The 24,210-nt window shown below is 37.7% G+C and overlaps 1 protein-coding gene across 2 annotated transcripts in view; it reads left to right on the top strand.

Annotated features, from left to right (window-relative positions):
* The window catches only part of TRIQK (triple QxxK/R motif containing), a 64,832-nt gene extending 42,501 nt beyond the window's left edge, over window positions 1-22,331 (top strand). For both annotated transcript variants that reach the window (XM_074816029.1, XM_074816038.1), the window contains 2 exons: window positions 7,272-7,357; window positions 17,094-22,331. In XM_074816029.1, the coding sequence (XP_074672130.1) occupies window positions 7,272-7,357; window positions 17,094-17,207 (200 nt within the window). In that variant the 3' untranslated portion in view covers window positions 17,208-22,331. The remainder of the gene's footprint in view (window positions 1-7,271; window positions 7,358-17,093) is intronic.
* Window positions 22,332-24,210: the final 1,879 nt, after the last annotated feature.

A 24,210-nucleotide genomic window follows, 5' to 3' on the forward strand; every position in this document is an offset into this window, starting at 1 on the left:
TAGGGTTTAACAACAACCCAAAACACAGAACAAAGCACCACTTTCTATGGTTTAACAACAACCCAGAACACTCTATCAATCATCTAACAAGTGAGGGCTCTCAACCTTGAGGATCTTCTCAGGGCAGCATCCCAACCCAAGTCACCTCAGGGAGTTTCCTTGGGCAGCATCCTGACCCAAGGGGAGAGTCCTCTACAACAGCATGCTACTCCAGAGGACAAGCCCAAAATGGCTCCCCCAAGGGTCTCCATTTATACCCAGACTGAATCTGATCTGTGGTCAATAGTGGCTCCTATTGGCCAAAGGCCCCAACTACCATGAAACCCTGAGAGCAAAGGCAATCAGGAGCTGCTACACTTCAGCAGCCAAGGAGCCCTGTTTTCATTGGGCAGGTGCACCTGCCACACAGACCCTGCTGAATTCCTTTGGTGCACTTCCGTTACATTACTACAGTTACATTAAGGTATTTCAGACAGGGATTTTATGGCCAAATTCTCCCTGAGTTGTCAGCCATTTAGCTGGTTCCAGGGAAATATTCCCTGATGATTGGAAAAAGGCAAATGCCTAGCCCATCTTCAAGAAAACTAGGAAGAGGACATGGACGTACTAGAGTGAGTCCTGTGAAGGGCCAAGATGACAATCTGGAGCACAGGATGTACCAAGGAAAGGCTGAGAGCGCTGGTTTGTTCAGCTCTAAGAAGAGAAGGCTCAGCTGAGATGTTATACATCTCTTACATGTCTTACAAATATTTAATAGGAGGCTACAGACAGGATGAAGCCTAACTTTTCTCAAAGGTGCACAGTGGTAGGACAAGAGACAAGTTAGAACATGGAGATTCCAATTAGGTAGGAGAAAAATGTTTTTACCAGAAGAATGGTCAAATGTTGGAAAAGGTTTCTCAGGGAGGTTGTGGAATCTCCACCTTTGGAAATACTCAAAACTCAGCTAGACAAGCTCAACTAGACTAGCTCCCTGAGCAACTGGAGTTCACTTTCAGATTGGATCCAGTGTAGAAGTTGGCTCTGTTCTGAGTGGAGGGTTGGACCAGATGGCCTCCAGAAATCCCTTCTAACCTAATCTATGAGACTGTAGCTTAAAGCCCCAGGGGCCATAGCTAGTACACAGGAACAGTTCAGAAGAAGCAGTGTAATAATTATGGCACATGTTCACAACAGTGGCTCTGTAGTACAGACATAACTAACCGGTTTGGGAAACACCATGGCATAGCTGAGCAAGGGCGGAATTCAAGCTGTGATTTTAGATGCATATTACAGTCCCTTTGTGGTTCTGTGATGTTCTCTCTATAGTACTAGTAATACTTAAGATTTACTTCAAAGGTAATTTGGCCATGTCCGCAAATGTCCTGAGAGTCCAGATAAAATCATGTAGGAAACTGGTTCTCCTTCTCCACTTGTCCTTTAGATCTAGTTTTCTTGGCTCAGATTTATTCTGTTTAACCTTAGCGGTGAAACCAACCCACCGCTTGGGTGCTGAACATTTCTAGGCTCTCTCTGTTGTTGATGACAGTAAAATAGGTGCTGCTAGAGAGCACTTTAGGCTGTCCTAGACTTCTATCACTCACTCTTTGGAGAAGTCTCTCAATGGGAAGTAAAGAGAGACCTAAGCAAGCAATCACCTAAAACTGAAGTCAGGTGCATTGGGTATGACCTTCTATGTCTTGCATGTTTGACAGTACCAGTTTGACACTTCCAGTTTGGCAGTAAAGCTTGCCACAGTCTCTCTCTAGTTTCTAATTAGCTATGTATACATTTTAGTATGGGTTTCAGGATCAGTTACATTAATAAACTTTACTTAAAAGACTACTGGTAACTAAAATTTACCCAGTAGTTGTAGTTTTATTACAACTTAAATAATACTTTAACATATGAAATGGATTGCTACTGTATGGAAAATGTCTTACTAATGTTTTGATTATGACAATAATAACAGCACAGAAAGATTCAGGACGCAGTTTGTTGGTTGTTACAAATTATAGTGAAAGTGTTGAAAGGAATTTTGAATCTGTAATGTTGATTAGCAAATTTTACTATCTGTCAGGTTTTTTGGCATGCTGTAAATAACTCATCTTCAAATAATTTGTCTGAGTAATTAAATTTAGATTGCACATTTCTCATTTCAAATATTTTGACTCTTATCTATTTGCTTTTCCATTGTGGCTTAATTGGTGTGGTCTATATAAACGGACAATAAATTTATATACCTTTGTTATAAAGATCAGTCAGTGAATAGAACTTGGTATTCATCCCAGACAGAATTATGATTGAATGTATTTGCAAGATTAAAGCACTGAATTTACTTTTTTCTAATTAAAGGCAATTAAAGATTTGCAGACACAAATAAAAGACAATGAATTGAGGAATAAGTGTAGAAGCAAGTCCATTTGCAGGTGAAAAGAAGTGCCTTTGAAGCAGAACCAGCTGTATTTTCATTGAAAGAATAACAGTTTAGGAAGCTTTTCTGCATGTGCTTGCTTGATAGCATAATGTACTCATAAGCAGCTTACACAGTACAGTATTCAGAAAATAGCAGTGCATTAATTTTTAAAGTAGCAAATGCAGGCGAAGAGCAATGCTGCCACATGATGATAATGAAGGTGGATATTGTAAAGTCTACTGAGAGAAAAGAAAGCAGGGAGCTCCTGAAATGTGAACATTTATAAAACAATAACTAGATATTCATATGATAATAAGCTTGGACAGCAGCATCAACAAAGGCCAAAGATGCAGTCCTGTTTCTGCTTAAGCCTGATGAATTGAAAAACAGAGACGCAGTCTTTAGTCTGTTATTCAATTCCAGTAATGAGCTATTGTTAGAATGAAAGAGTAAATATCTGGAAGGGTTGGGAATCTAAGTTTTTTTTCTCGTGATGTTATTCTATAGATTTGTTCAGGTTGTATCTTAAACTGCAGCATCTTTAAACAATCTTAAATGTAGTCAGTTTTCTTAAATACATGCTCAGCATGTTGCATTCTCAGTTACATGTATGACAGAGCTTGGTATGTATGCAAAAGTACAATGTTATGCATACTACCTGGTAATGTCACAGTATTTGTGTAGACAAAAAAAAAATGGTCACCCAGAACTTAATGAACTTGTCTAGCTCATATGTATTATTTAGTTTAAGTTTTGCATTAATCATGGTGTCATTGGAGGTTTAGTTAAAAAGAATACTGACTATACAAGATCAGATTTTCTCTAATCTGTTATTAAAACTATTGAATAGAAGATATATGGGATCTCAGTTTCCCTTGTTAGTAGAGATAAATCACAAAAATTCTTGTGAAACCTGTAGATTTTTAATCCTGGTTACATCAGGAGAAACAAACTCAAGCTGCATATTGTATGAATACCTAATATTAGCTCTGAGGGAGACACTTTGACATTTTTCACAATACAGTTGTATTTAGTGGCTCAAAAAGTCCCTATATTTCACCCTTATCTTCACCCCTTTGTAATCCTACAACTAATAGAGTAGTCTTCTTTTCTACGTGTGGAAAGTTTCCCAAGCAGGGTCTGTAAACAGGACACAACTCAATTCAGCTGCTACTGTGGTCACTTTGCCATCAAAGGAGTGGAAAAAACTGTGAAAGAAGGATGGAAGGAAGGGGTGGGATGAGACATGAACTCTGGAGAGCTTCCAAAGGGCAAAGGCAACTTCAAGCACTGAAATGGAAGGGTGGATGGTCTTTGCACCTGGTCTTGGGAGGGACTGACAGAAGACAGGACAAGCAGAGAGGTGATGGCTGGAGTCAGTAAGAAAAGTTGCCTTATCATGGACTAGGTCTTTGGCCTTAAAAATGGAAAGAAAGTGATGGACTTGGAAAAGTTGTAAGGAAAGAAGTAGCAAATTTGTAAAAAAAAAAAAAAAAAAGGAAATTGGGGTAGTGAAATTTGAGAAAAGTGATGATGAATTGATAACAATAATGAGAAGTAGAAGAGGAAAGGATTTTGCTTAAGTAATACAAAAAGTAAGATTTGGTCTGGAAGTTTTCCAATTCTATCTCTTTGGCTTCTTCTTCTTGCCTTTGTATGTTCCCTCAGGAGAACTCAGTGTCATGAATAGACATTGGGTAAAGCAGAGAAATGGGCCTTTGTCTGATGACTCCATCTTAACTGGCTTTGACGGTCACTTCCTGGGAAGAAGAACAGCTTAAGCTGATGACTCTGACAGATAAAAGTACAAGAAAGCTTGCAGGAAAAGTGAGATAAAACTAGAAGACATTGGAGTGTGAATATACGTATTCCAACTGGTTGAATTTGCAGGCCCAAAAGAATCTAGGGAGCCTGTATTATTTATTTCTGCTTGTTTTCCAGGTGGTAATGATCAGTATTCATGTGGTAGGGGCTTTGCATTTCATAGCTCTTTATAGTCCTGTAGTGCAAATGTCTTTTCCAAGGCCTCAGAAAGTTCAGATGTTTTTAAGAGTCTTTTAGTACAATTGCTGAATCTGGTTTTCATTACAAAGAGCTCCACAGATGCCCTTTTTAAACTTTTGCACTTGGTGGACTCAGACTGTTTCCCTACCATATTTTTTCCCCCCTTTTGGCTATCACGTTTAAGCAAGGAGAGTGGTAAATTAATGGCAGGTGCATAGATTTGGAGAACTACCAGCTCTAGAGTCATTATTAAAATAGCCTATTTGTTATATAGGGAGGTTAGTTGTTCATATCAGATTTAATATAAATCTGGAAGTATTCTGTAGATAAGTAGAATCCGGTCTTAGCCATAGCCACTATACTGGAATAAACAGTAGCAGAGTGCCTGAAACCAAGGAAAGAACGCCAATAAGCTTTCCCTTTTCTAGGAATAGACTTGGTCCTGCTGATAGAGGTAGTGCACATACTGGGTCTTCTGTGCAATATCTACCCCTGCTTGTGTCACCTTCACAGGTGAGCCTTGGGGAGGAGGAGGGAGAATGGGCAACGGCAGGAAGAGAGGTGGGTTTCAGTAGCTGACTTGTTTCCCATTCCTAATGGGCCTTACAAAGCTTTCTAGCTTTCATTATCTAATGCCATTGCATCCCTGGAAGGGAAACCTCTGACTGTCCTACTTTATTTACCCCAGAAAGGAGAGTAGCAAACCTGAATTATGAGAACTGAAATTGAACTTAGTTCTTGTCAGTTATATACTTCCAAATGAAGGTATTTTTCATGCTTAAAACATCTCAGATGGATAAATTTCTATAGTTTGTTTCCAAGTAAGTAAGAACAGCTGCATCACTTTATTGAAAGTTGGCTCCCAACAAACAAACAAGGAAATTCAAGGCTGGGGTATATCTATGCCAAATTTCAGCCTGGAGTGAATTTTTATGAGTTACAAGCTCCTGCCATTTATAATGGAACTTCTGACAGCTCTTTAACTATTTCATAGCAAACATACGACTACAGTACTTTAGGAAGAAGAAACACATACTCTTTTGGGCTGGCTTCGTCTCTTGAATTAGCCATTTTGGTGGTTCCTGCAATTCTTTCCCTAACTGTTCAAAAAAATTACTGTACTCCTGATGCATCCTGTTATCAGATATCATTGACTTCTGAAGAATAGCGCTGCAGTGGTCCTGTCCTGCAAATGAGATACATTGACTGGATTAATATATTGGAGCATCAGACATAAATAGTCATTCTGTCTTTTCTTCACTCCGTCCTCTAAGAAGGTTTCTTGGATATCTTTGATATATGCCTTTTTTTTTCCCCAATTGACATGGTTTCAGGTATTTTTCCTTTTGTTATTGAGTATTTTCTAAGTTATTTTAGGTCTTTTATGAATAATATCTGACCAAAGGATAATATGGAGACCTTCACAATATATAATCCCTAGAGCCGAGGAGAGATTATACAATGAAAGCAAATCTGTAATGCGAGTTCAGCATCCACAATATGCTACAGAAAGGAGCTCTGTATTGAATATGAGCAGAGTGATAGAGTGTTTCCATGAATCCAGTATATTACTGGAGAAGACCTTTCTTTTCCAATTCATGTTTCAGAATTTTGCCACTGCACTATAATATCCCCGTTTTGAAGGTGACCATAAAATGAGAAGCTTGCACTATTGATTATGAATGTAAGATCACATCTGGTTGAGCAAATGGGAGTGTTGCATACACAAAACTATTGGGCATGGTTTTAGAGGAAAGGTTAAATTATTTGAATATAACAATAATGAAAGCTAATGTACAACTAGGTAAAAATAATGGTTTAAAAATGGCCAAACATTTCTGCTTTAAGCATTGTAGCTCAGCTTTGGAAATAGGCAAAAAGAACAAAAAGGTATATATTCATTAGAGGGGAAAAAATGGAAAGGAGTTTTTTTGGAAAGCCAGAGCAGTTGTACTGAGGCTCTACTGCTCTGAGCAGTTTCTTCACAGATTCCTCTTTTCCTTCTCCTCCTCTTGTGCGTGTAGCTGTACCTTGACTTCTGTTGACTTAAAGAAGCTATGGTTAATAGTACAGCAGTGACAGGCCCTTCAGACAGCAAAAATATCCCTGAGAGATATCAAGTGGGTTTTGTTATTAAGTTGAGATAAATGATTTATACCATTTCTAAGTAATTGCATGTCCTCCTCTGAACTCAGTTCATATGGACTCACAGTAATCAAGCACTTGGCTGCACTCTTTGTGGCTGCAAGAGATAGTCCCTGTAATTTTTTAAAAGTTCATCAAAGACACTTATAGAAGATACTGTGTAACATGTTTCTACAAGCAGATGGTGTGAAGCAATGGTCTTATTAGCACTTACTTGGACTGACCTGCTTGTCTCTGAGTTCTGATACTTGCAAATAATGTTCGGGTTCAGAATGATGAAACATTTACACTCACCATAATGTCCTGTATTACACATTTCTATATGCATTAGAGATGACTAGCCAACAAAAATTATAATGAAAGTTTCATTTTGATTGAAATGTGAGGGAAAAATGTCATTCACCTTTAATCTACTTATTTGCTCTCTGATGCTCACTGAACAAGTTAATAAACGTACTAGTGGATGGCTATCCATACGTGTATTTTGATGTCCCCCTGGAGTAATGGGTTCTACGTTGATTTATCATCTCTTGCTTGTTGCTAACATTGTCTGTCTTAAGGACCATTGTTCCATGGATCAAGCCACTGTCTTACAGAGTAGCTCCTGTTTATAGTGCTGGACTGTGGGACATTTTCAAAATGCTACAAAATCTGATTTTTCAACTGAAATAATTGATGACATTCTTTATATTCATTTTACATCATTAAATGTGCTTTTCTACTCTAGGAAAACAAGATTATAAGAAAACCAGGCCTATGTTAAGAGCTACAAGATTAAAAGCAGAGGCCAAGAAAACTGCACTAGGCGTAAAGGTAGAGATCTATTTGATAGCTTATACTACCTTTGTGTATATGTTGTTTCTTTTCCCCATGGATGTACTGTGTGAATATTGATTTCTGAGAGATACTGTTTATGACACTTCAAAATCTAAATGGAGTGCCAAAATCTAAAATATTTATGATGGATTGCTTTTACTTAACCCTAAAATAACTGAAATAGTTGAAATGCTAAAAGATTTTAAGTAGTCCATGTCCTTGTTATGGTGCATACTTCCTTAAGGTCAATAAAGTACTGTACGCTTAGAAAATTGATCTTTGCAGAGAGCCTCTCTACACACAGAACAAATGCTTTAATGATTTCATATAGTTATAAAAATTACAGTAAACATCTTCCTTCTTCCTCTTCCTATCCTATACCCAGGAGTAATTTAAAGACTGGGTTTGTTAAGTATTGTAAATTCTCAACATTATTATCTCAGTCTACATCCTTGTGTACTGCCTCTGACTTGGGAAAAGAAGGTGTGTTTAGCTAACAGCAAAACACATGGAAAGGTACTGAACTTTATTTTGTAAATGGCTCTTTTTCAAGCAGGTATGAAGTATAATAAAGGCTACTTTATCACAGCTTTGAATATGAGCAAGGAGGACAATTAGGAATATTTTGTGCTATCTACTACCCTGTGTGTCATCAAAATGGGATGCACATTGTTTATTTAAGTTGCACCTGGTATTTTTCCCTCAAACTTATTTTTGAATCAAATTGATACACGATTAGCTTAGCAGCAAGGGTAAAAGCCGAGAAAAATTTAAAAGTGGATCAAATACCTGGGTGTTCTAGTGAAAGAAACTTCAGAAATGTTAAAAGGAGAACATTTTCTTGTTTCTGGCAGATGAGAAATCAATTTTTCAAGTTATAGCTTATAGCAAATGCCAAGGTATTACTACCAAGCTGTAACAGCTGTTGAGCTGCCAGATGATGTATTTGGTTGTCTTCCAGAATTTGCTATTATAATCACGAAACAGTGCTTTCTTTTTGCTCCTGATTGCTGATCTCGATCAAGCATTACCGTGCGATGCAGTATGTTTTCACAACATAATCTCCTCAGTTAGTGCTGTGTGTCAGGTTTTAATGAGAAAAAGTAGATTGCCTTTTTTGTTTAAAGGATAGATTATTAACCTTTTGAGTTCAGTGTTTTTTCCTTCCTTTCTTATTAAATTTTGCTTTTCATTTTACTTTCAATGAAATGACCTTTTGAAAGTGATGTTCTACTTGGAGACTTTTACTGTACAGCCTAGTTCTTTTAAAGTGTACAAGTTTTTTGCATGTCTTTCACAAGTGAGAAAAATATGAACCTTGGTCCTTCAAAACCTGTTTTGTTTCCTTAAGTAATTCTTACTTAAAAATGAGGGAGAATAAGAAAGCATATGTGTAGTCATACGTATAATGAAGAATCAAGTATTAGTGAATAAAGAAATCAAGAACAGTTTATTTTCATGTACAAATATACAAAATACATACCCTGCATGTTATAGCTGACTTCTAGGTAAGAATGCGTTTTGCCATCAAGGCACACACATGCTCTCCAGGTCATGGGATGTTGTGTTTGTGTGAGGTTCTGCTGGTTGCAGTGTGTAATGTCTCAGATTTGCAATTCTGCCTCTGCCTTAAAAAAAAAAGAAAAAAAAAATTCTTTAAAATATTGTCTTTCGGCTGTAATATTTTTTGCACTCCTGGACGTTAAAATATGACTCTGGATCATCCCCAAACAGATTACAGTCATTTGCTTTGCTTCCTAATTGCTGAAAAAAGCTGACAGAGCTGAAGCAAAAGGGAAGGTAAGTTAGGCACCTTTCCCTCCGGGGATATGCTTGTGGGGGAAGGAAAGCAGGGCCTTTGTATGCATCCTTCTCACTGAGCCTGCTTAATGCCAACAACCTCAGGCTTACTAAATGTTACAATACTTCTACCAGAATATGGGCAATCCCTGTAGAATAAAACTCTACACTTCTGCTGACAGACCCTGCAGCGCTCAGCACAGAAGCGAGTCATATGTTTCGGGATAAACTTCCACTGCTTTCCGTCTCGCATTGACAACTCTTCACCCTGCTCTATCCCTCCAGTCCAGCAGAGCTTCACCATGGGCAGTGAATGCACCTGGAAGGTCTGCAGGGAAATCACCTCCCCCACCCCAGGAGAGGCTGCTGTAGTTGTAAAGTCCCGTAACCTCTCCCCCTCTCTCAGGCAGGGCTTGTTTTGCTCAGTCCATTGTTATGTTCCTCCAGCTGTCCAAGAGCAGTCTTCTTACGTTCATCCTCCACACCTATCCCAGATACTCCTCGGTTGTCTTCTGGATAAATTTTGAAATAAGAATTTCTTGAAGTCTCCTGCTTAGTGTGTCAACAGGGTGTTAAACCACTCGTCATGTCTGTGGCAGTCAGAAGAGTTAGCAGAGTTGAGGTCCCATCAGGTTATGTGCATTCATGAAACTATTTTGAGGCTTGAGAGTGCATTCCTTTAATTGTTTCCTAATATTCAGAGCTTTTGACTGTGTCTGAGCTCTTCGTTTGGGAAGGTATCGTCACAGTTGTCGCTTCATATTAACAAAGTTTTCTGATGGTGATAAGTGACATGATTCACCTTCCAAAGGCTGGGATTTTAGTCTTTTTGTATAACGTAAGCCCCAGTTCTGTGCTGTGACAGTTGATTAACTTCAGTCTGTGCTGAAGAAAAAAAAAAGTGGTGTAGCTACAGTGCAATGTAGTAAGTAGGCAACACTTTAAATAGAAATGTCCAAAGTTCTTGTAAATCTTTGAGAAAACACATACATATGTGTATTTACCATATATTTTATTTGTTTATCCAGGTTTCAGTACATGATGCAATATGCAGCATTTCAAAATATATTAACATTTTTTTATAAAAAGTTAAGTTGCACTTAAAAATATTGTAGAGGAAGGATATCCTTGTCATACGTGTAAAAGTACAAGCTCTCTGGGAAAGAGGAATATTTTTATAATTCTGTGAAATATCTAACACAGTACGTATCATACTGCCACTTAAAATGATAAGATTTTTAGTGCTCATTGATAGCGCTAGAGTTGTTTTGCACTAGTGTCCTGAAGAGTTTATATTTCTGGTTGTAAAGTAAGACTTGGTGTAGTATTTAGGGGGAAAAAGGAAGAGAACTGGAAAATAGTGAAGGGATTTTAGTCCTTAATTTCTATGAAGATAATGAAATTCAACTGTTGTGTATTTCACCATGAGAACTGACAACATTCGCTTGAAAAAAAGGCCCTGTAAATGACATAAAACTTTTCAGAACCAATCCCCCGGAGATCCTTCACATTTCTTCGCTGGCATACTAATTAGCTTGTCTTGTCAAACTTTGATTGCCTTGTCATTTTAATGCAAGATTTAAAGTAACAAAGTTTCTTTCTGTCACTGGCATTTAGTACTTTTTAATTTCCCCAATGAGAGATTTTATCCATGTTGATAATGTCAGAGAAACAGCTAAGCACTAATAACTATCAAAAGTCAGTTCAAGCAGAGTGACCATGCTAGTATTTGGTGTGTAATATTTGCTCTTTAAACGTGTTTAAAAATGAAATATTGTAGCAGGGCTGTTGTGCTGGCTTTGTTTGTACATGTCACACTAAGGTAGACAGTGCCAAAATGTATGGTGTCTCTTAGAAAAGCAGGACCCCTATCTTGAGAAACAACTGGGAGAGAAAGCAGTATGCTGTATGTCTCCTGGTGTTTGGATAAGACAAAATTCTTTGTAGCAGTACCAAAAAGGGAGCCTCTGAACCTTCTCTGTGGTTGTTTTGTTGTCCCCCATCCGGGGGCTTGTGCTGGTGGCAGCCCACCTGCTTGTCCTTAGCAGGTGGAGCAGCAAGGGGTCTGCACCATCAATGCTAACTCTGCTCTCAGTGGGTGAGGAAGAGATGCCAGCAGGAGGGTGGCAAGCAGAAAATGGTTTGAGGAATGTGAAAGCTCAGCCCCAGGTAGCTGGGGTTTGATATGCAGAGGCCAAAAGTAATGGGAGTTCTTGGGGCGACATTTTTTTCACAGGCTGCAAAAATGAATCAGTGGTCCGTGGGACAGATGAAGTTTTCTCTCTTGTTGAAAGGTAGACACAAATCTGAACAGTAGTATTTTACACCCACTTGCAAAGACATAATCGGCTGAAGAATACCACTCCATAGAGAATTATTAGCTATGTAGTACATCAATTGAGCTAAGGAAAAATTGTTTCCTAAAAAACTTACTGTCTGTCATTCTTTTGCATATCTGCTTAATCTGTTGTGTAGCTCACTAGCTCGCTATTAAGAGTTTATCTCATCTGGAACAAGTTATGTATGAATAGATAACAAGACATTCCTAGTGTATTTTGGCAAAGGGTATGCTATGATTTCACACTGCTTATAATCTTCTAAGTTAGTGAACTACATTTGCCAAGATAAGTTGGGAATATAGTTTCATAGTTTTGCAGAAATTAAGGCCACAAGGGACTATTAGATCATTTGATCTGGCCTTCTATATGTTACAGATCATAAAATTTCATCCAAATACTTTCTGGAAGTCCAAGCACTTTGTAACGGCCAAAATACTGGGTCTTTAAACCAGCTTATGTGCCTCACATAAAGAGCAGGGTGGCTTGATGTGCCACCAAGGAGCAAAGTGTGATATTCCCAGTGATCCCAGTAGTCAGACTTTGACCCCTGACCTTGAAATGGAAGGGAGGGGAAAAAACCCGTACAAAGAGAAAAACAGAATCAGATTGCTCCCATCAGACCCTGGCCTGACCTGTACATGTAAGTACAGTCATCATGGTGGTTTGAGCATGTGAATAAGATGCACCAAGCAGGAATTTAGGAGGATTTTCTGTACCATCTCAGAGCAGTAGACCATCTTTCTCAGGCTTTGGTCTCTACTTATCTCTAACGCTTCAAAGGATAGTTGACAACAACAAAACCTCAAATCCCAGAAATGAAATCAATACAGTTGGAGGAAAATTTCCTGAAAAAGAAGGAAACTTCTTTTGATCCTGTATAGGAAAGTCTGAAGCACTGGAGTATGAGGTGCCATACTTTTAACAATCTGAAACTTCAGAGGTTCAAACTATAGCACTGATCATGTAAGTTATCTCAGTCTTCCCAGGACCCTGAAAGAGGGGAGGATTCTGGAGAGCTGAGTTCACCAACTGCAAGGCTGGCAGGCAGGACCTCCTTTTCACACAAGCCCAAGTTGAAGTATTCTTCCCAATAGCTAAATAAAAATACTTTTTTTGAGAGATCTGACCATAAAAGACTCACAGCCATGGAAGTCCATATTTTCCTCAAGACGTAACTGGAATGTTCAATCATTCATGCTCCTGGGAAATGGCATCTTATTTCAAGACTGAGCTTATCTAACCACATCTGGACCTTGAGAGGTTCTTGTAAACAAGATAAAGGACGCCACACTGTGAAGTACCTTACTTAAATACAGGTGTATGGCATATGTAGTTATATGCTGTAACCAAACTACTTCTCATTCTTCTCTATGATAAAATAAATACCAGTCATCTCCCTACTGGAAATCCCTCTGCCTTTGCACATCCAGAGGTCACACTGAGGGAGTGGTTACTGCTTAAATCCAAAGACCTCTTTAGAGTCACAGGTTTTCAAGGCAGAGCCCTCCACTCTGTAAGTCCTATCTACATTTTTGATACCTGTATATATTACCTTGCATTTAGATATATTAAAATGAATCCTGTTGCTTTGTGATCATACAGCCAGGCCTTGTAGATGACTCTGTAATAGTACCTTGCTCTCATTATTTGAGACAATAATGATCATTGTTCCATCTGAAATTTTTACAATAAAAAATTTATAACATAAAAACTACTGATAAAAGTTAATAAATTATTTTTGTTACCTTGTATTAGATGTAGAATATCCTGTATTAAGGAAGTAAATATCCATTTTTAAATATGATTTTGTTGAAATGCTAAAAAATGTTCACAATGAATGTCCAGATAGTCTTCCAGTTAGAAATTACATGGGATAAAAATGTTGATTGTCAAGTCCATGTATGTTTGTTTTATTTCTACATGCATCCTTGGTCAGCATGATTTTCTCTTCGTCTCTTTTCAGAAATAACTAGGGATAGTTTAGCATTTCAAAGACAGCAATTTGTGATACTCTTTCACCTAGTTTTAAGCTGGTTTCAGATTAAAAAGGTACAGTTCTCTTTGGAGGATAATAAGAATTATCTAAAAAATCTGAAATTTCCTGTAAGTGTGATATTCCTCTATATGTGTAGGATATGATGCTGCCATACACAGTGTCCAGATTTGTGTTATTATAGCGAACAGTTTTTCCTCACCCCTATTTTTTCAGCTCCTGATTATTCTTGTTTAGATCCCAACTCTGCAACTTGCTCCATCAGGGTGAATCTGAGAACATTATCCAAATATTTTGGCATGAGAGACATAAAACTGACAAAAAATCATAGGAGAATTAAATCTACGTTATACTGTAATGGCAAGTGTTTCCTGTATGGAAAAGTTTCTGAAAAACTTAAGCTGAAATCAGTAGGGTTCTACAGACATTATTCTAAATATAAGAGAATATAATAGAAAATTCTGTTCCTTTTAAAGGCTTTTTTGACTGTGCTTTGGGATTTGAGAGCACGGATGTTATTTCCTAGCATTCTGTACCATGTTATAAAAGAAAAAAAGGAGAAAAAGCCCTGTGATCATTTTAAGTTTATTTCTATATGACTTTTTCTATATTGGTTAATTATTCATGATGAAATCCTCTGAGTGAATGGATTTTGCAGAGGGATGATGGGGATGATCCATAAAGTGCAAGAGAAAGGGAGCTATATATGCCGAGTGGGGAGTATTTTAACATTTCATTTCTATGCATGGCTTAAAATACAAATAGCAAAGCCTGATAAGTATAAAGCAAATTAAAATGACAATATATACTGTTGTTGCAAAGACAGTGTAGTGGTGTAGCATCTCATTTGCTATTTACATGGCAAAATTTATGTTTATAAAAGTTCATAAACTGGATGCAATTCTTAAGAGACTGCATATCCCTAGCTAAGAGCCAGGTGTCCTTTGTTAGGCCATTTATTTTAGATTTTTGTTACTCTGCCTTCTTCAGTAACTCAGAATTAAGGTTCTTGTGTAATTCTAAAACCTGGAATTTCAATAAGGCTCTTCATTCCCAGGGTTAATAAATACTGATCCAGCCACCCAGTTCCTAATGCTTGTGTAAGGGAAGTAGTATTGTTATCTCAGTGTTATTCACTGCAAAACTTAGGCAGAGAAATTAAAGAACTACTCCCATCAAAGCAGTTACTGGGCAGCCTGAGAACAAAAATCAAGATTTTCCTAGTTCCACTTCTTAGAAAACAAATCTTTAATGCAAACATTCCCCAAAATTTTGCTGCTGCTACCACAGCATTTCATAAAGGAGGCTGGGGAGAAGGGAGAGGAAAGGTGAACCTATTGTAAAGCGGCAAGCGTGGCATCCAAACAAGGGAAAAAACTTTTTAATACTGGAATGAATTTGCTCCCTGTGTCAAGTGTGAACGGTGCCTGCATTGCACAGTTTTGTTGTCCACTCTCCTGAGCAGATGGAGCTTGCAGTTGTATGTCACTTGTTTATTACATCCTCTTAAGATTAGTAGCTGTGTGGCCAGATGGGTCTGGGAGCACAGCTGTGGATACAAGGAAATAAATGAAACCTGTCTGATGCTGCCATGCCCTTTTGTGAGATACTGACGTGTTGCAACTGCAACAAAGCAAAAATCACTTTCCTTTAATATATTAGTGAATTAGATGTACTTTCTTTTTTTTAATCAAATCATAGGAAATCAGGAGGATGAGGTTCAGAGGATGATATAATTCTAAGAGGAAAATGTAGTTGAAATCTGTAGCAAACAGCCTCAACAAATTTACAGGAGCAATTTTAATGTAAAATAAATTTAAAGTACATCTCAATTAATCATCCATGTAAAATGTAAAGCAAAGGTTTCTATAGAACAAAGACTCCTATAGAGCATACGCCAACTAGTCAGTAGTATTTCAAAGTTTATTAGATGGCATATGTTGAATTATTGATCCAACATTCTGATAAACTATATAATGCATTCATGTAAATGCAAATGAAATGCTGTTCTATAGAAGAATGCCAGATTATGGGCTAGACTTTAAAAAATGAAGCTAACACAGTTTTAACTCCTTCATGGCAGTGGACACACAAATTTGGTCACAAAGCCACCACCAATCTAGAGATACTGGATGGAATTCGTCCTACAATGCAGGTCTCCACACCAGGGATACCATCTCCCCTTCTAGTCTAAGGGGCAAAATAGGCATTTTTAGGAAGAATTCACCTGACCTCTTTCAGAGGACACCAAAGAGGGTCAGATTCTCTCCTTGGATAGTAAAGGGTGTCTGATTGTCTAGGTGTGGTGTAGGCATCTCCTTTCAGTCCCATTGGCAGAGTAGATTTGATGTGGCATCAATTCAGGTTAGTTGTTATAAAGTCACCAAACTGTTTTTCTTCTCTCCTTTTAAGTATACACCTGGATTGTTCAGATGCAGATGGTTTGTAGGTTAACATGAAGCTGTGATTTGGAGGGGAGGTTGTTGCTTCTTTTTTGTAGAGGGAAAATGGGTTTTGGGGCTTACAAATTAACCTGTTCCTTTTGATCACCTCAGTTCACGATTTAAAAAAATACATCACGATGATAAGGAATGAAGTGAAGCAGTGCATGTTGTTAGCTGTGGAAGTGGCACTTTCTGTGAACTGAAGGAATGTAAGGATTTTTCTCAAATTTCTATTTCTTCTTGCATTGTCTAGCAAAATGAGAGTCAATTTAAAAATGTGAAATACTGTTGACTCTGAAAGAAGTAGTGTTACAAAGAGGATGATCATACAACCATTTATTATATTTGAGATCTAAAGTTGGAGCTTAACAGAGTCCAGCCTTAAGATAGAATATGATGATAGGCAGTCACATGAGTATGATGTATAGTACAAAAACATTTTTCTGCTTTGGAAAGCTGCTATAAATCATGTATACTTTGGAAGACTCCTTTATGTTAATTAAGGAAGATGCAGCAAGTTGCAATATTTTACGAGAAGAGAGGCAAGTGCAAGTGCAAATTGTTGTGCTTTTTCCCTTATTGCAGAGGAGAAGGAAGAAAAGTTTCGTCCAATTTTGAAGTATTTTGTAGCTCCATATTGTAATGCATGCCAGGAGGTTGGGAGGTAGAGGTAGCAATTTTCATTGACTTCCACCATACTGTGTTTGCTTCATTAAAAAATTACAAATTTGTTGGCAAAAAGCAGTAACATATTGCTAGAAAACATCAAAATTCACAGTGTAAATTCATAACTTAAATTTGTGTTCAAAACTGTGGTTTGTGAATTCTGTCTTTTAAAAAAGAATGGATATCATAATAAAAGGACGTAAAGCTCCTATTTCTAGGTCAGACCATAGATCTTTAAGCCAAATATCCTATTTCTGGCTTTATATCAGACTCACCAGAATCTTTATTAAGTGAATGGATTTTATAACATTCTGAAATGGTAATCACAAATAAGAAATCATTAAAGTATCAATGCCTTATGCAATTATATATGTCTGATGTTATTTTGATATGCATTATATAATGGAAATAATATTTATTCCTGATTTATCTGAAAATACGGTACTATTTCTAACAGGTTTTGGTTTATTTTTTTTCTCTTATTTCTACAGGAAGTTGCCCTTGTCCTTGCAGCTATACTGGTATTTTTGTTGGCTTTCTATGCTTTCTTTTATCTTAACATTTCCAATGAAGTTGACCTTGATCTGGATCCAGATGAAAACTAGCAGATGCAATGAATCTATCATCAAGATTTCTTCAGCTTGAACAAGACTACGTAGGAACACACAGTCCCTTCACTGTGAGACAGTAAATGATGCCATTTCTTGCAGTCCAAATTCATAAGAAAGTTTTGCAATACGTCAGTCACTTTTACATTCCAGATCTCCAAAATAAGAGAAAACTCATGCCTGGCAAGTGTATTTGGTTAACACCAAAGCCAGGAGCAGCAGTACAATACATGAAGTTTATTGTTTACATTATTTTTTTCTCAGGCAGAGAACTTTGATGTCAAAAGACAGGTGCTATTATTATCATGGGTATTGATGCTGACTTCACAGGAGGAGAGTCTGCCTTGACTAAATTTAGGAATCAAAGCTTCCTAATAGCCAAATTAGGTTTCTTTTCCTTTCCCAAAAGGAAGCAGAAATATCAAATAAAAAGTCTTTTCTTGATTTGTATTTAAAATATATCAAAAACCCCTCATCCTTTCTCTCCCTTTTAATCTTTCTTGTACATGTGTGTACATGCGCGCGCATGAAGATGGAAGAAATTGTAGGAAAAAAATATCTTTTTAGAAGCAGTCTGTCACCTCCTATATGGACTTAATTTTCTGTCATCCCAGATTCTGTGTGCCCATATATCTGCAGTAATCTTTTTCATTCTTTTGCCAACTGTTCAGCACACATGTGTTCTGTCAGAAATGGCACCTGGATGACAGAAGCTCTAACATTCGCATATGCCTCTGAAACACAGTTCTTTGCCTCCTGTGCTGTCTGAACTAGTGTAAATAGAAAGTTCAGTCGATGTTGGTTTTAATTAGTGTATTGCTCTATTATTAAGTCAAAATCGTATTTTAATTATTCTCTTCCTGCTGGTTGTGGTATCAACTTGCTCTACCTGTTAGGGGGACATTGTAAAAAAAATTGCTTTCCAGTTACACAATCGTTTTAATCATCAAACTAATGTGAGAATTTGTAAGTATTAAGAAGCCTTTTTTTCATGCATACTGATAATTGGGAAAATCTTGGCTCCACGACATCCTTCAGTTCTTGCAAAGCACCTTTCAGAATATGCACTGTAGATAACATTTCTGATCCCTTTGATAACCACAAGCCACTTGAAGAAGTCGGTATGTCAAAGCAGCTGCAGGGAGCTGTAAAATTCTGGCTTTATCGTGTTCTGCTTCGACTTTGGCATATAACTGAGCTTGGGGTTGTAAAGATTCAGTTTTGATCCTTTTAAAGATGTGGTCAGTCTTTCTCTAGTTTGGATTCACGTTGATACCAAGGAAAGCATACAGCCATTCGTGCTGAATATAGCAAGGAAGTTAGGCAGGTTGACTTCCAGAAAAGAATTATCATAATTCTGAAATTATATTAGCAAACTAGCTTTATCTTTGATACCAATTTCAGGGCTGAATGTTAGGTTTAGTTGCAGCTGAGATGATATTTACTGACTTGTTCCAGAAATGCCTGACTAAGATTTCTTACAGTGATTTTGAAGACAAAGGGATACAAATCATAGCAAATATTATAATGGAAAATATATTTTAAATTGACACAGTCCTATTATCACCATTTAAGGAACTTAGTTCAATACAGTTAATTTTTAAACCATACAGTAGCTATGACCATATACAATATGAGTCTCTAAGGATCCACTTCTTATCTGTCATACTCCTCATTCACTTTATGCAATGCAAAACAACTCTAGAAATTCAGAGTACAACAGTCTTCCGAGAAGAATATGAAAGAGAAGCATAAACATATATGTGCAAATATTTCTCACTTTCTAATTATGACTGTTACAGACACAAAAACCTAACTTTTATGCATTCATATGATTTATAGTCCGCTAATAATTGCACACATGATCAAATGCTTAGCAACGTGTTACATTTATGGTGAAGCATTATCTGACACATGGCCCAACTTTCAGTGGAGGGAAAAAGCATATCACAAGCTGTCTCCTTGGATGTGACATGCCTTTCACTTCACCAGTGCTACACCACATGTCACAGAGCTGCAGACCTCTCCTGTTACTTTGCATGAGCAATTTTTTTATTCCATAAAATGCTGGAAGGATTGCTTTCTTAACGTCTGCACATAGCTCTCTGGGTGATGTCTGGTCTGAGAATGATGTGTAGTTATCCCCTTCGTGCATGTTGTCTCGTAACTTGCTTTCTGAATCAGTTACGTTAAGCAAGCTATTCTTACTGTCAAATTTATGAACATGAAGTTCCTAGAATAGGAAGATTGCTTTTCCCATAATTATGACTCATAGACAAAATCCAAAGCGTGTATATGTGTGATTGAAGCATCTTCCCTAATTTGTGACTTACCAGTCCATATTGCCCACAAGTGCCATAGTTTGCAGTTTGTCTGTTGGCTTCGTTTAGGTTAGGCCTTTTTATCCACATGAAAGATGATATTCTCTTGTAACAAGATAATTTCCTTTTGCTTAGATAAACTGGATAGACTTCTGTTCAGTGTATATAGAAATACATGGCAAATATTGCAGCAAATACAGTTTTTCTCTTATCAGTACAATAATTTCTAATGGGACTATGTCAATAGTTTTTTTAAGCTAAAAGCTCCCACTTTTCATCAAATTATTCATACTTGATTTTATAAAAGGCACAAGCACAACAATATTAGCAATGAGGTTGGATTCTGAGCCTACTAATTTATGATTCCCCTGGGTTCACTGATATTACAACTGATTTACTCCAAGGGAAAATCAGAGTCTGACCTGAAGTTATTTCTGCTTTCTGGAACTCTACATTGTCTGTGCCTGATATTTTAAAGTAGAGACTGATTTTAATCTTTCAAACATGTGGCTTATTTTGCCCTTAATTATATCTGAGATTGAATGCCTCTTGGTTTTTGAACCACCTATCTTTGTATGAGTTGCTCAGTGTCTATTTTAATAATAAATGTATTTTTACTGTTTTTGTGCTCTTATTAATGTTGGATGTGTCACACTGAATTGTATGTACATTTGAAAGGACATTAAAGCAATCTAAATAGCACAATGTTCAAATGTGAGCAGTGATACTCACCAGTTTTAGAATATCTGTATTATTCTAGGCAGTTCAAGCCCCTAAGCTCATATTAAAACTAAGCGTAGCCTATGAATACTTAAAAGACCATAAAGAGAACTTCCCTTGGCATTCTACCCAATACCAATAGAGCAGATCTCTTTCTGCAGACAATGTTGTTCCATGTAGCTGCATGAACTTCAGTCAGATTGCCTTTATTTTAAAGGTAATACTTCTATACCCTTGTTTCAAAGAAAGATTGCTGATCTAACCATTTATACAGCAGCCCTAGCTTAATGGGGCAGGTTTTTTCCAGGATATTCACCTCTGGGGAAAGGGTATATGTCAGTACTGTTGTTGCCCTCTGCTTGTGGAGTAAACTGAATTTCTTTCCTGCAGAGGTTGTAGAGGAGATGTCTGTGCTGAGTCCTTATGCTGTGGGTGGGAGTGGATGTCCCATTTAGAAGTCTCTCTGGCTAGGAAGGCACAACAGTCTTCCAGCAGTGATTTTGCTCAGTAAATCTTTCCTCAGCAGTTTTCCTTTTCCCTACAAAAGCAGAACCAGCATGCAGACCATCTCAGGACAGAAGCTTCCATATAGTAGTTTTACTAGTGCTGCTGGTGAACATTGCCAAGGAAAGGCTTTAACTCTATTTCCTAGAGTCCATAAATATATTTTACTGGAAGCTTAGGAGGCATGTTAAGCATTTCCCTAATGGACCCTAGAGATATATTTAAACTTTCCTTGAAGAACGCTTTATTTAAAGTTCACTGGTGCATATCATATAGACATCATGTGATTCAGGATCTGCCATAGCTCTTTCCATGCATCAGACCAACTGTAGCAGGGAAGACACTTAGATTATGCTGCAACACATAACTGCAAACATACATAACATGAACAAACTCATCTGTTTAGGTGTCATCTAGAGTAGCTGACCTAACAAGTTGTGTTTGAAAACAAACGGTTTTTAAACAACCCTACTAAATGAAGGCACAGTGAAAGGCCTACAAAATCGCTCATCCCATTTCGGTGAAAATTGCTACCATGGAAGAGGTTTATCTGCTGACTTAGGGCCAAGTTTTGAATGCTGCCTTTTCAGGGAGGAAAATGTTGCTAGCAGCTTCCGATAGAGTGATGATTCATTTTGCTCTGGTACAGGACTGTGCCTGTAAGGCACAACTGAACCAGTTGGTGAAGGTCAAATGCATTCAGGACAATTCTCAGTAAAGGACTGTACTTGAAATGCAGACTAGGCAAGTTAGACTGCCAACAAACAGGATACTACAGATCTTGATCGCATTTCAAATTTTACTTACAGTAGCATAATAATTAGTGGTGCTTATGACTAAGAAAATAACAATATGGCACATCAATAAGACAGCAGAAATGTGATGTTGGAACTGCTTCTTAAAAGATTTTGTAGTGGATTATGCCTGCACTTTGGGAAATGAATCCATGAGATGAATAAACTGGCAAAGATTGTCTGTGATCTTATGCTTACAGTATTTTTTCCTGAAAGAGCCGATGGAGATATTTTGCAACACTTTTCCCCACCATCCTTTTAGTTTGCTGTAATACATTCTTTTGTAGATGTATTTCTACACTTTTCCAAGAGTGGAAAAATATTTTCTGTAGTTCATCAATGTATTTAATTGACAGAATCCTCTACTCTTCCTTTTATCGCCCCTTAATCATAACCAAATTGGTGGGGAGACAGCCAAAATGTTAGGTACCAGTGTCTCTCAAGCAGATGTCACACCACTATTTTTTAGCTCGTTTAAATGAATAAACATGTTAAACTGTGAAGTATTACATTTTAGATTTTTTCATTAAAAAAAATGGGACAATCTGTTTACTGTCCTTAATTGAGACAACAATCCTGGTGGTTGTCAGTTTTGGCAGTTGTAATGATGAACTATAAATATTGGGACAAATCAACTAACTGGTGATTGTGAAGGATAGTTCAAGTAGAAGCCTCATTCTGCATGAATACTTTTTTCAGTGCTATATTTTTTCTAAATTCTATAATTGTTATACTGGTTTTGCATGTTTAAACCACAAATAAATACATGACTAGTCAAACAATAGGCTTGATTCTGTTGTCTTATTCTGAATCACTAAAAAAGCAGATAACAGCTGACAGCCCAGCAGCACAGTTCTTGCCTTGCCCAAATTCTCCCTAAAAGGTGTTTGTTCAGGTCAGTTATAAATGTAAGCTATGAAGAGCTTCATTTTGCTGAACCTTGGAAAAACTGAGCAGCACATAGATCTTTGGGAGTTTGCCATTTCACAAAGAGATTGTAGGAATTTTAAAGAGCAGAGCCGCAGGAGGTGAGTATGGAATTTGGTGACAAACTGATGTCGTTCTCCTATTTCAGTTCCTCTGGGAACGAGAGTGGAAGAAAATGGAAGTAAAATGGCCAATCCTACCAGTAGACAACCACCTCACAACTCACCATGTTGCTCAAGAAGAAAAGGGTAGAAGAAAAGCTAATTCTGATATCAAATCAGAGCTACCTCAACTTCTTATTTTTCATAGGGCAAAAAAAGGTCCCAGAGGAGATAAAGATGTCTGAAACAAAGCAGCTTCTTACTGGATCAAAGGTTCATTTATTTAAGTAAGGAATAAACAGCATTTGGGGGATTTACACAAAGAATACGTCAGGCTAATTGCTGTCGCCTTCATGTATAAAAAAGTCACATTATGCCAAGCTAGAGTAGCTCTGTGTGTCTGTTATTGAGTTAAATGCAAATGTACTGATACTGGCAATGTCCCCATTTCTCTAGAGACACCTTCTTTGCCTGTAATACTATCAGCAGAGAGGAGGGACAGGGAGGGAAATGTCAGGGGAGCCCTTTTGCTGATTCTGCGCTCCTAAAGCATCACCCGTGCTCAGTGGGGAGCTGCTGGTGTTTAGAGTAGGACTGCGGTCCTGGATTGCTTTGGACAGCCTACAAAAAAGAACAGAGCAGAGCTTAACCTACAGGGTGAGTCTCCTACCATCACTGGTGCCTGATTTGTTACCACAAATAAATAGAAGCTGAGATGTTCAGGCTCTTTACTGTTATTTATGAGGTTCTCAGGGAGGTGCCAGAAAAATTGTCTTTTGTTGTCCTTTTGAAACTTGTTTCTGCATAGCTGTTTCCCTTTGTGTCTGTGGGACTGCTTTCCAGTTAAAGAATGCCACGCTCATGCCTACTGCTTTTGGTAGGAAAGCTGTAGACATTATCCTTTCGCAAGGAGGGGTGACCTGCCATCTCCCTTGCTCTCATCTGCCTGAAGCTGAAGAGGCCTCAAGTGGCTATTGCTGTGTAATATAGTAAGCCTTGCTCTGGTTTGGGAAGGACAGCAAATTCTGAATTCAGGGCAGTTTTATTCAGCCTCTCCTGCCTGAGGAGCCTTCAGAGCAGCCTGCATAGTGAAAGTCAGGTTTTTGCTTGCTTCCCTTTTGATGACTTCCTTCAGCTTCTCATTTAAAAGATGAGCTAAGGTGCTGTGACTGTCTACTTAAAGCATGGCTGTTTTAACAATGGTATCATGGGTTCTCACTTCCCTAATGAGCTCATGACTGTTCCTTCTTAAAAGGCAGACAATCATATTTGTATTTATCTGTTCATTAATCGTAGCTGTTCTCCAGCTGCTCTTCTCAGGCAGTACTTTATGCCACTGTGTCTCTGCTGTTCCAGTAATAATGGGATGTGCTGAACAAAGAAGACAGTAGAGCAGCTTCTTCAGATCATTACCAAAGCCACAAATTCATTTAAAGTTAGGCAATATTTGTGGGGGAAGTTTTCCCAGTGCGCTATACAGATTTTTATTTTGAAGAGCAGCCCTTTAAAACCTGCTCTGTTCTTGTGAATGCCGTTGGACAGTCCTTGCCCTTATTCATGACAGCTTGTGAGTTCACGTTAAAATAAGACAAGTTATAAACATGATTGTGTTATTCATGAGAATATTTTTTTT

This window comes from Strix aluco, chromosome 1, assembly GCF_031877795.1.
Source record: "Strix aluco isolate bStrAlu1 chromosome 1, bStrAlu1.hap1, whole genome shotgun sequence".
Classification (NCBI taxonomy): Eukaryota; Metazoa; Chordata; class Aves; order Strigiformes; family Strigidae; genus Strix; species Strix aluco.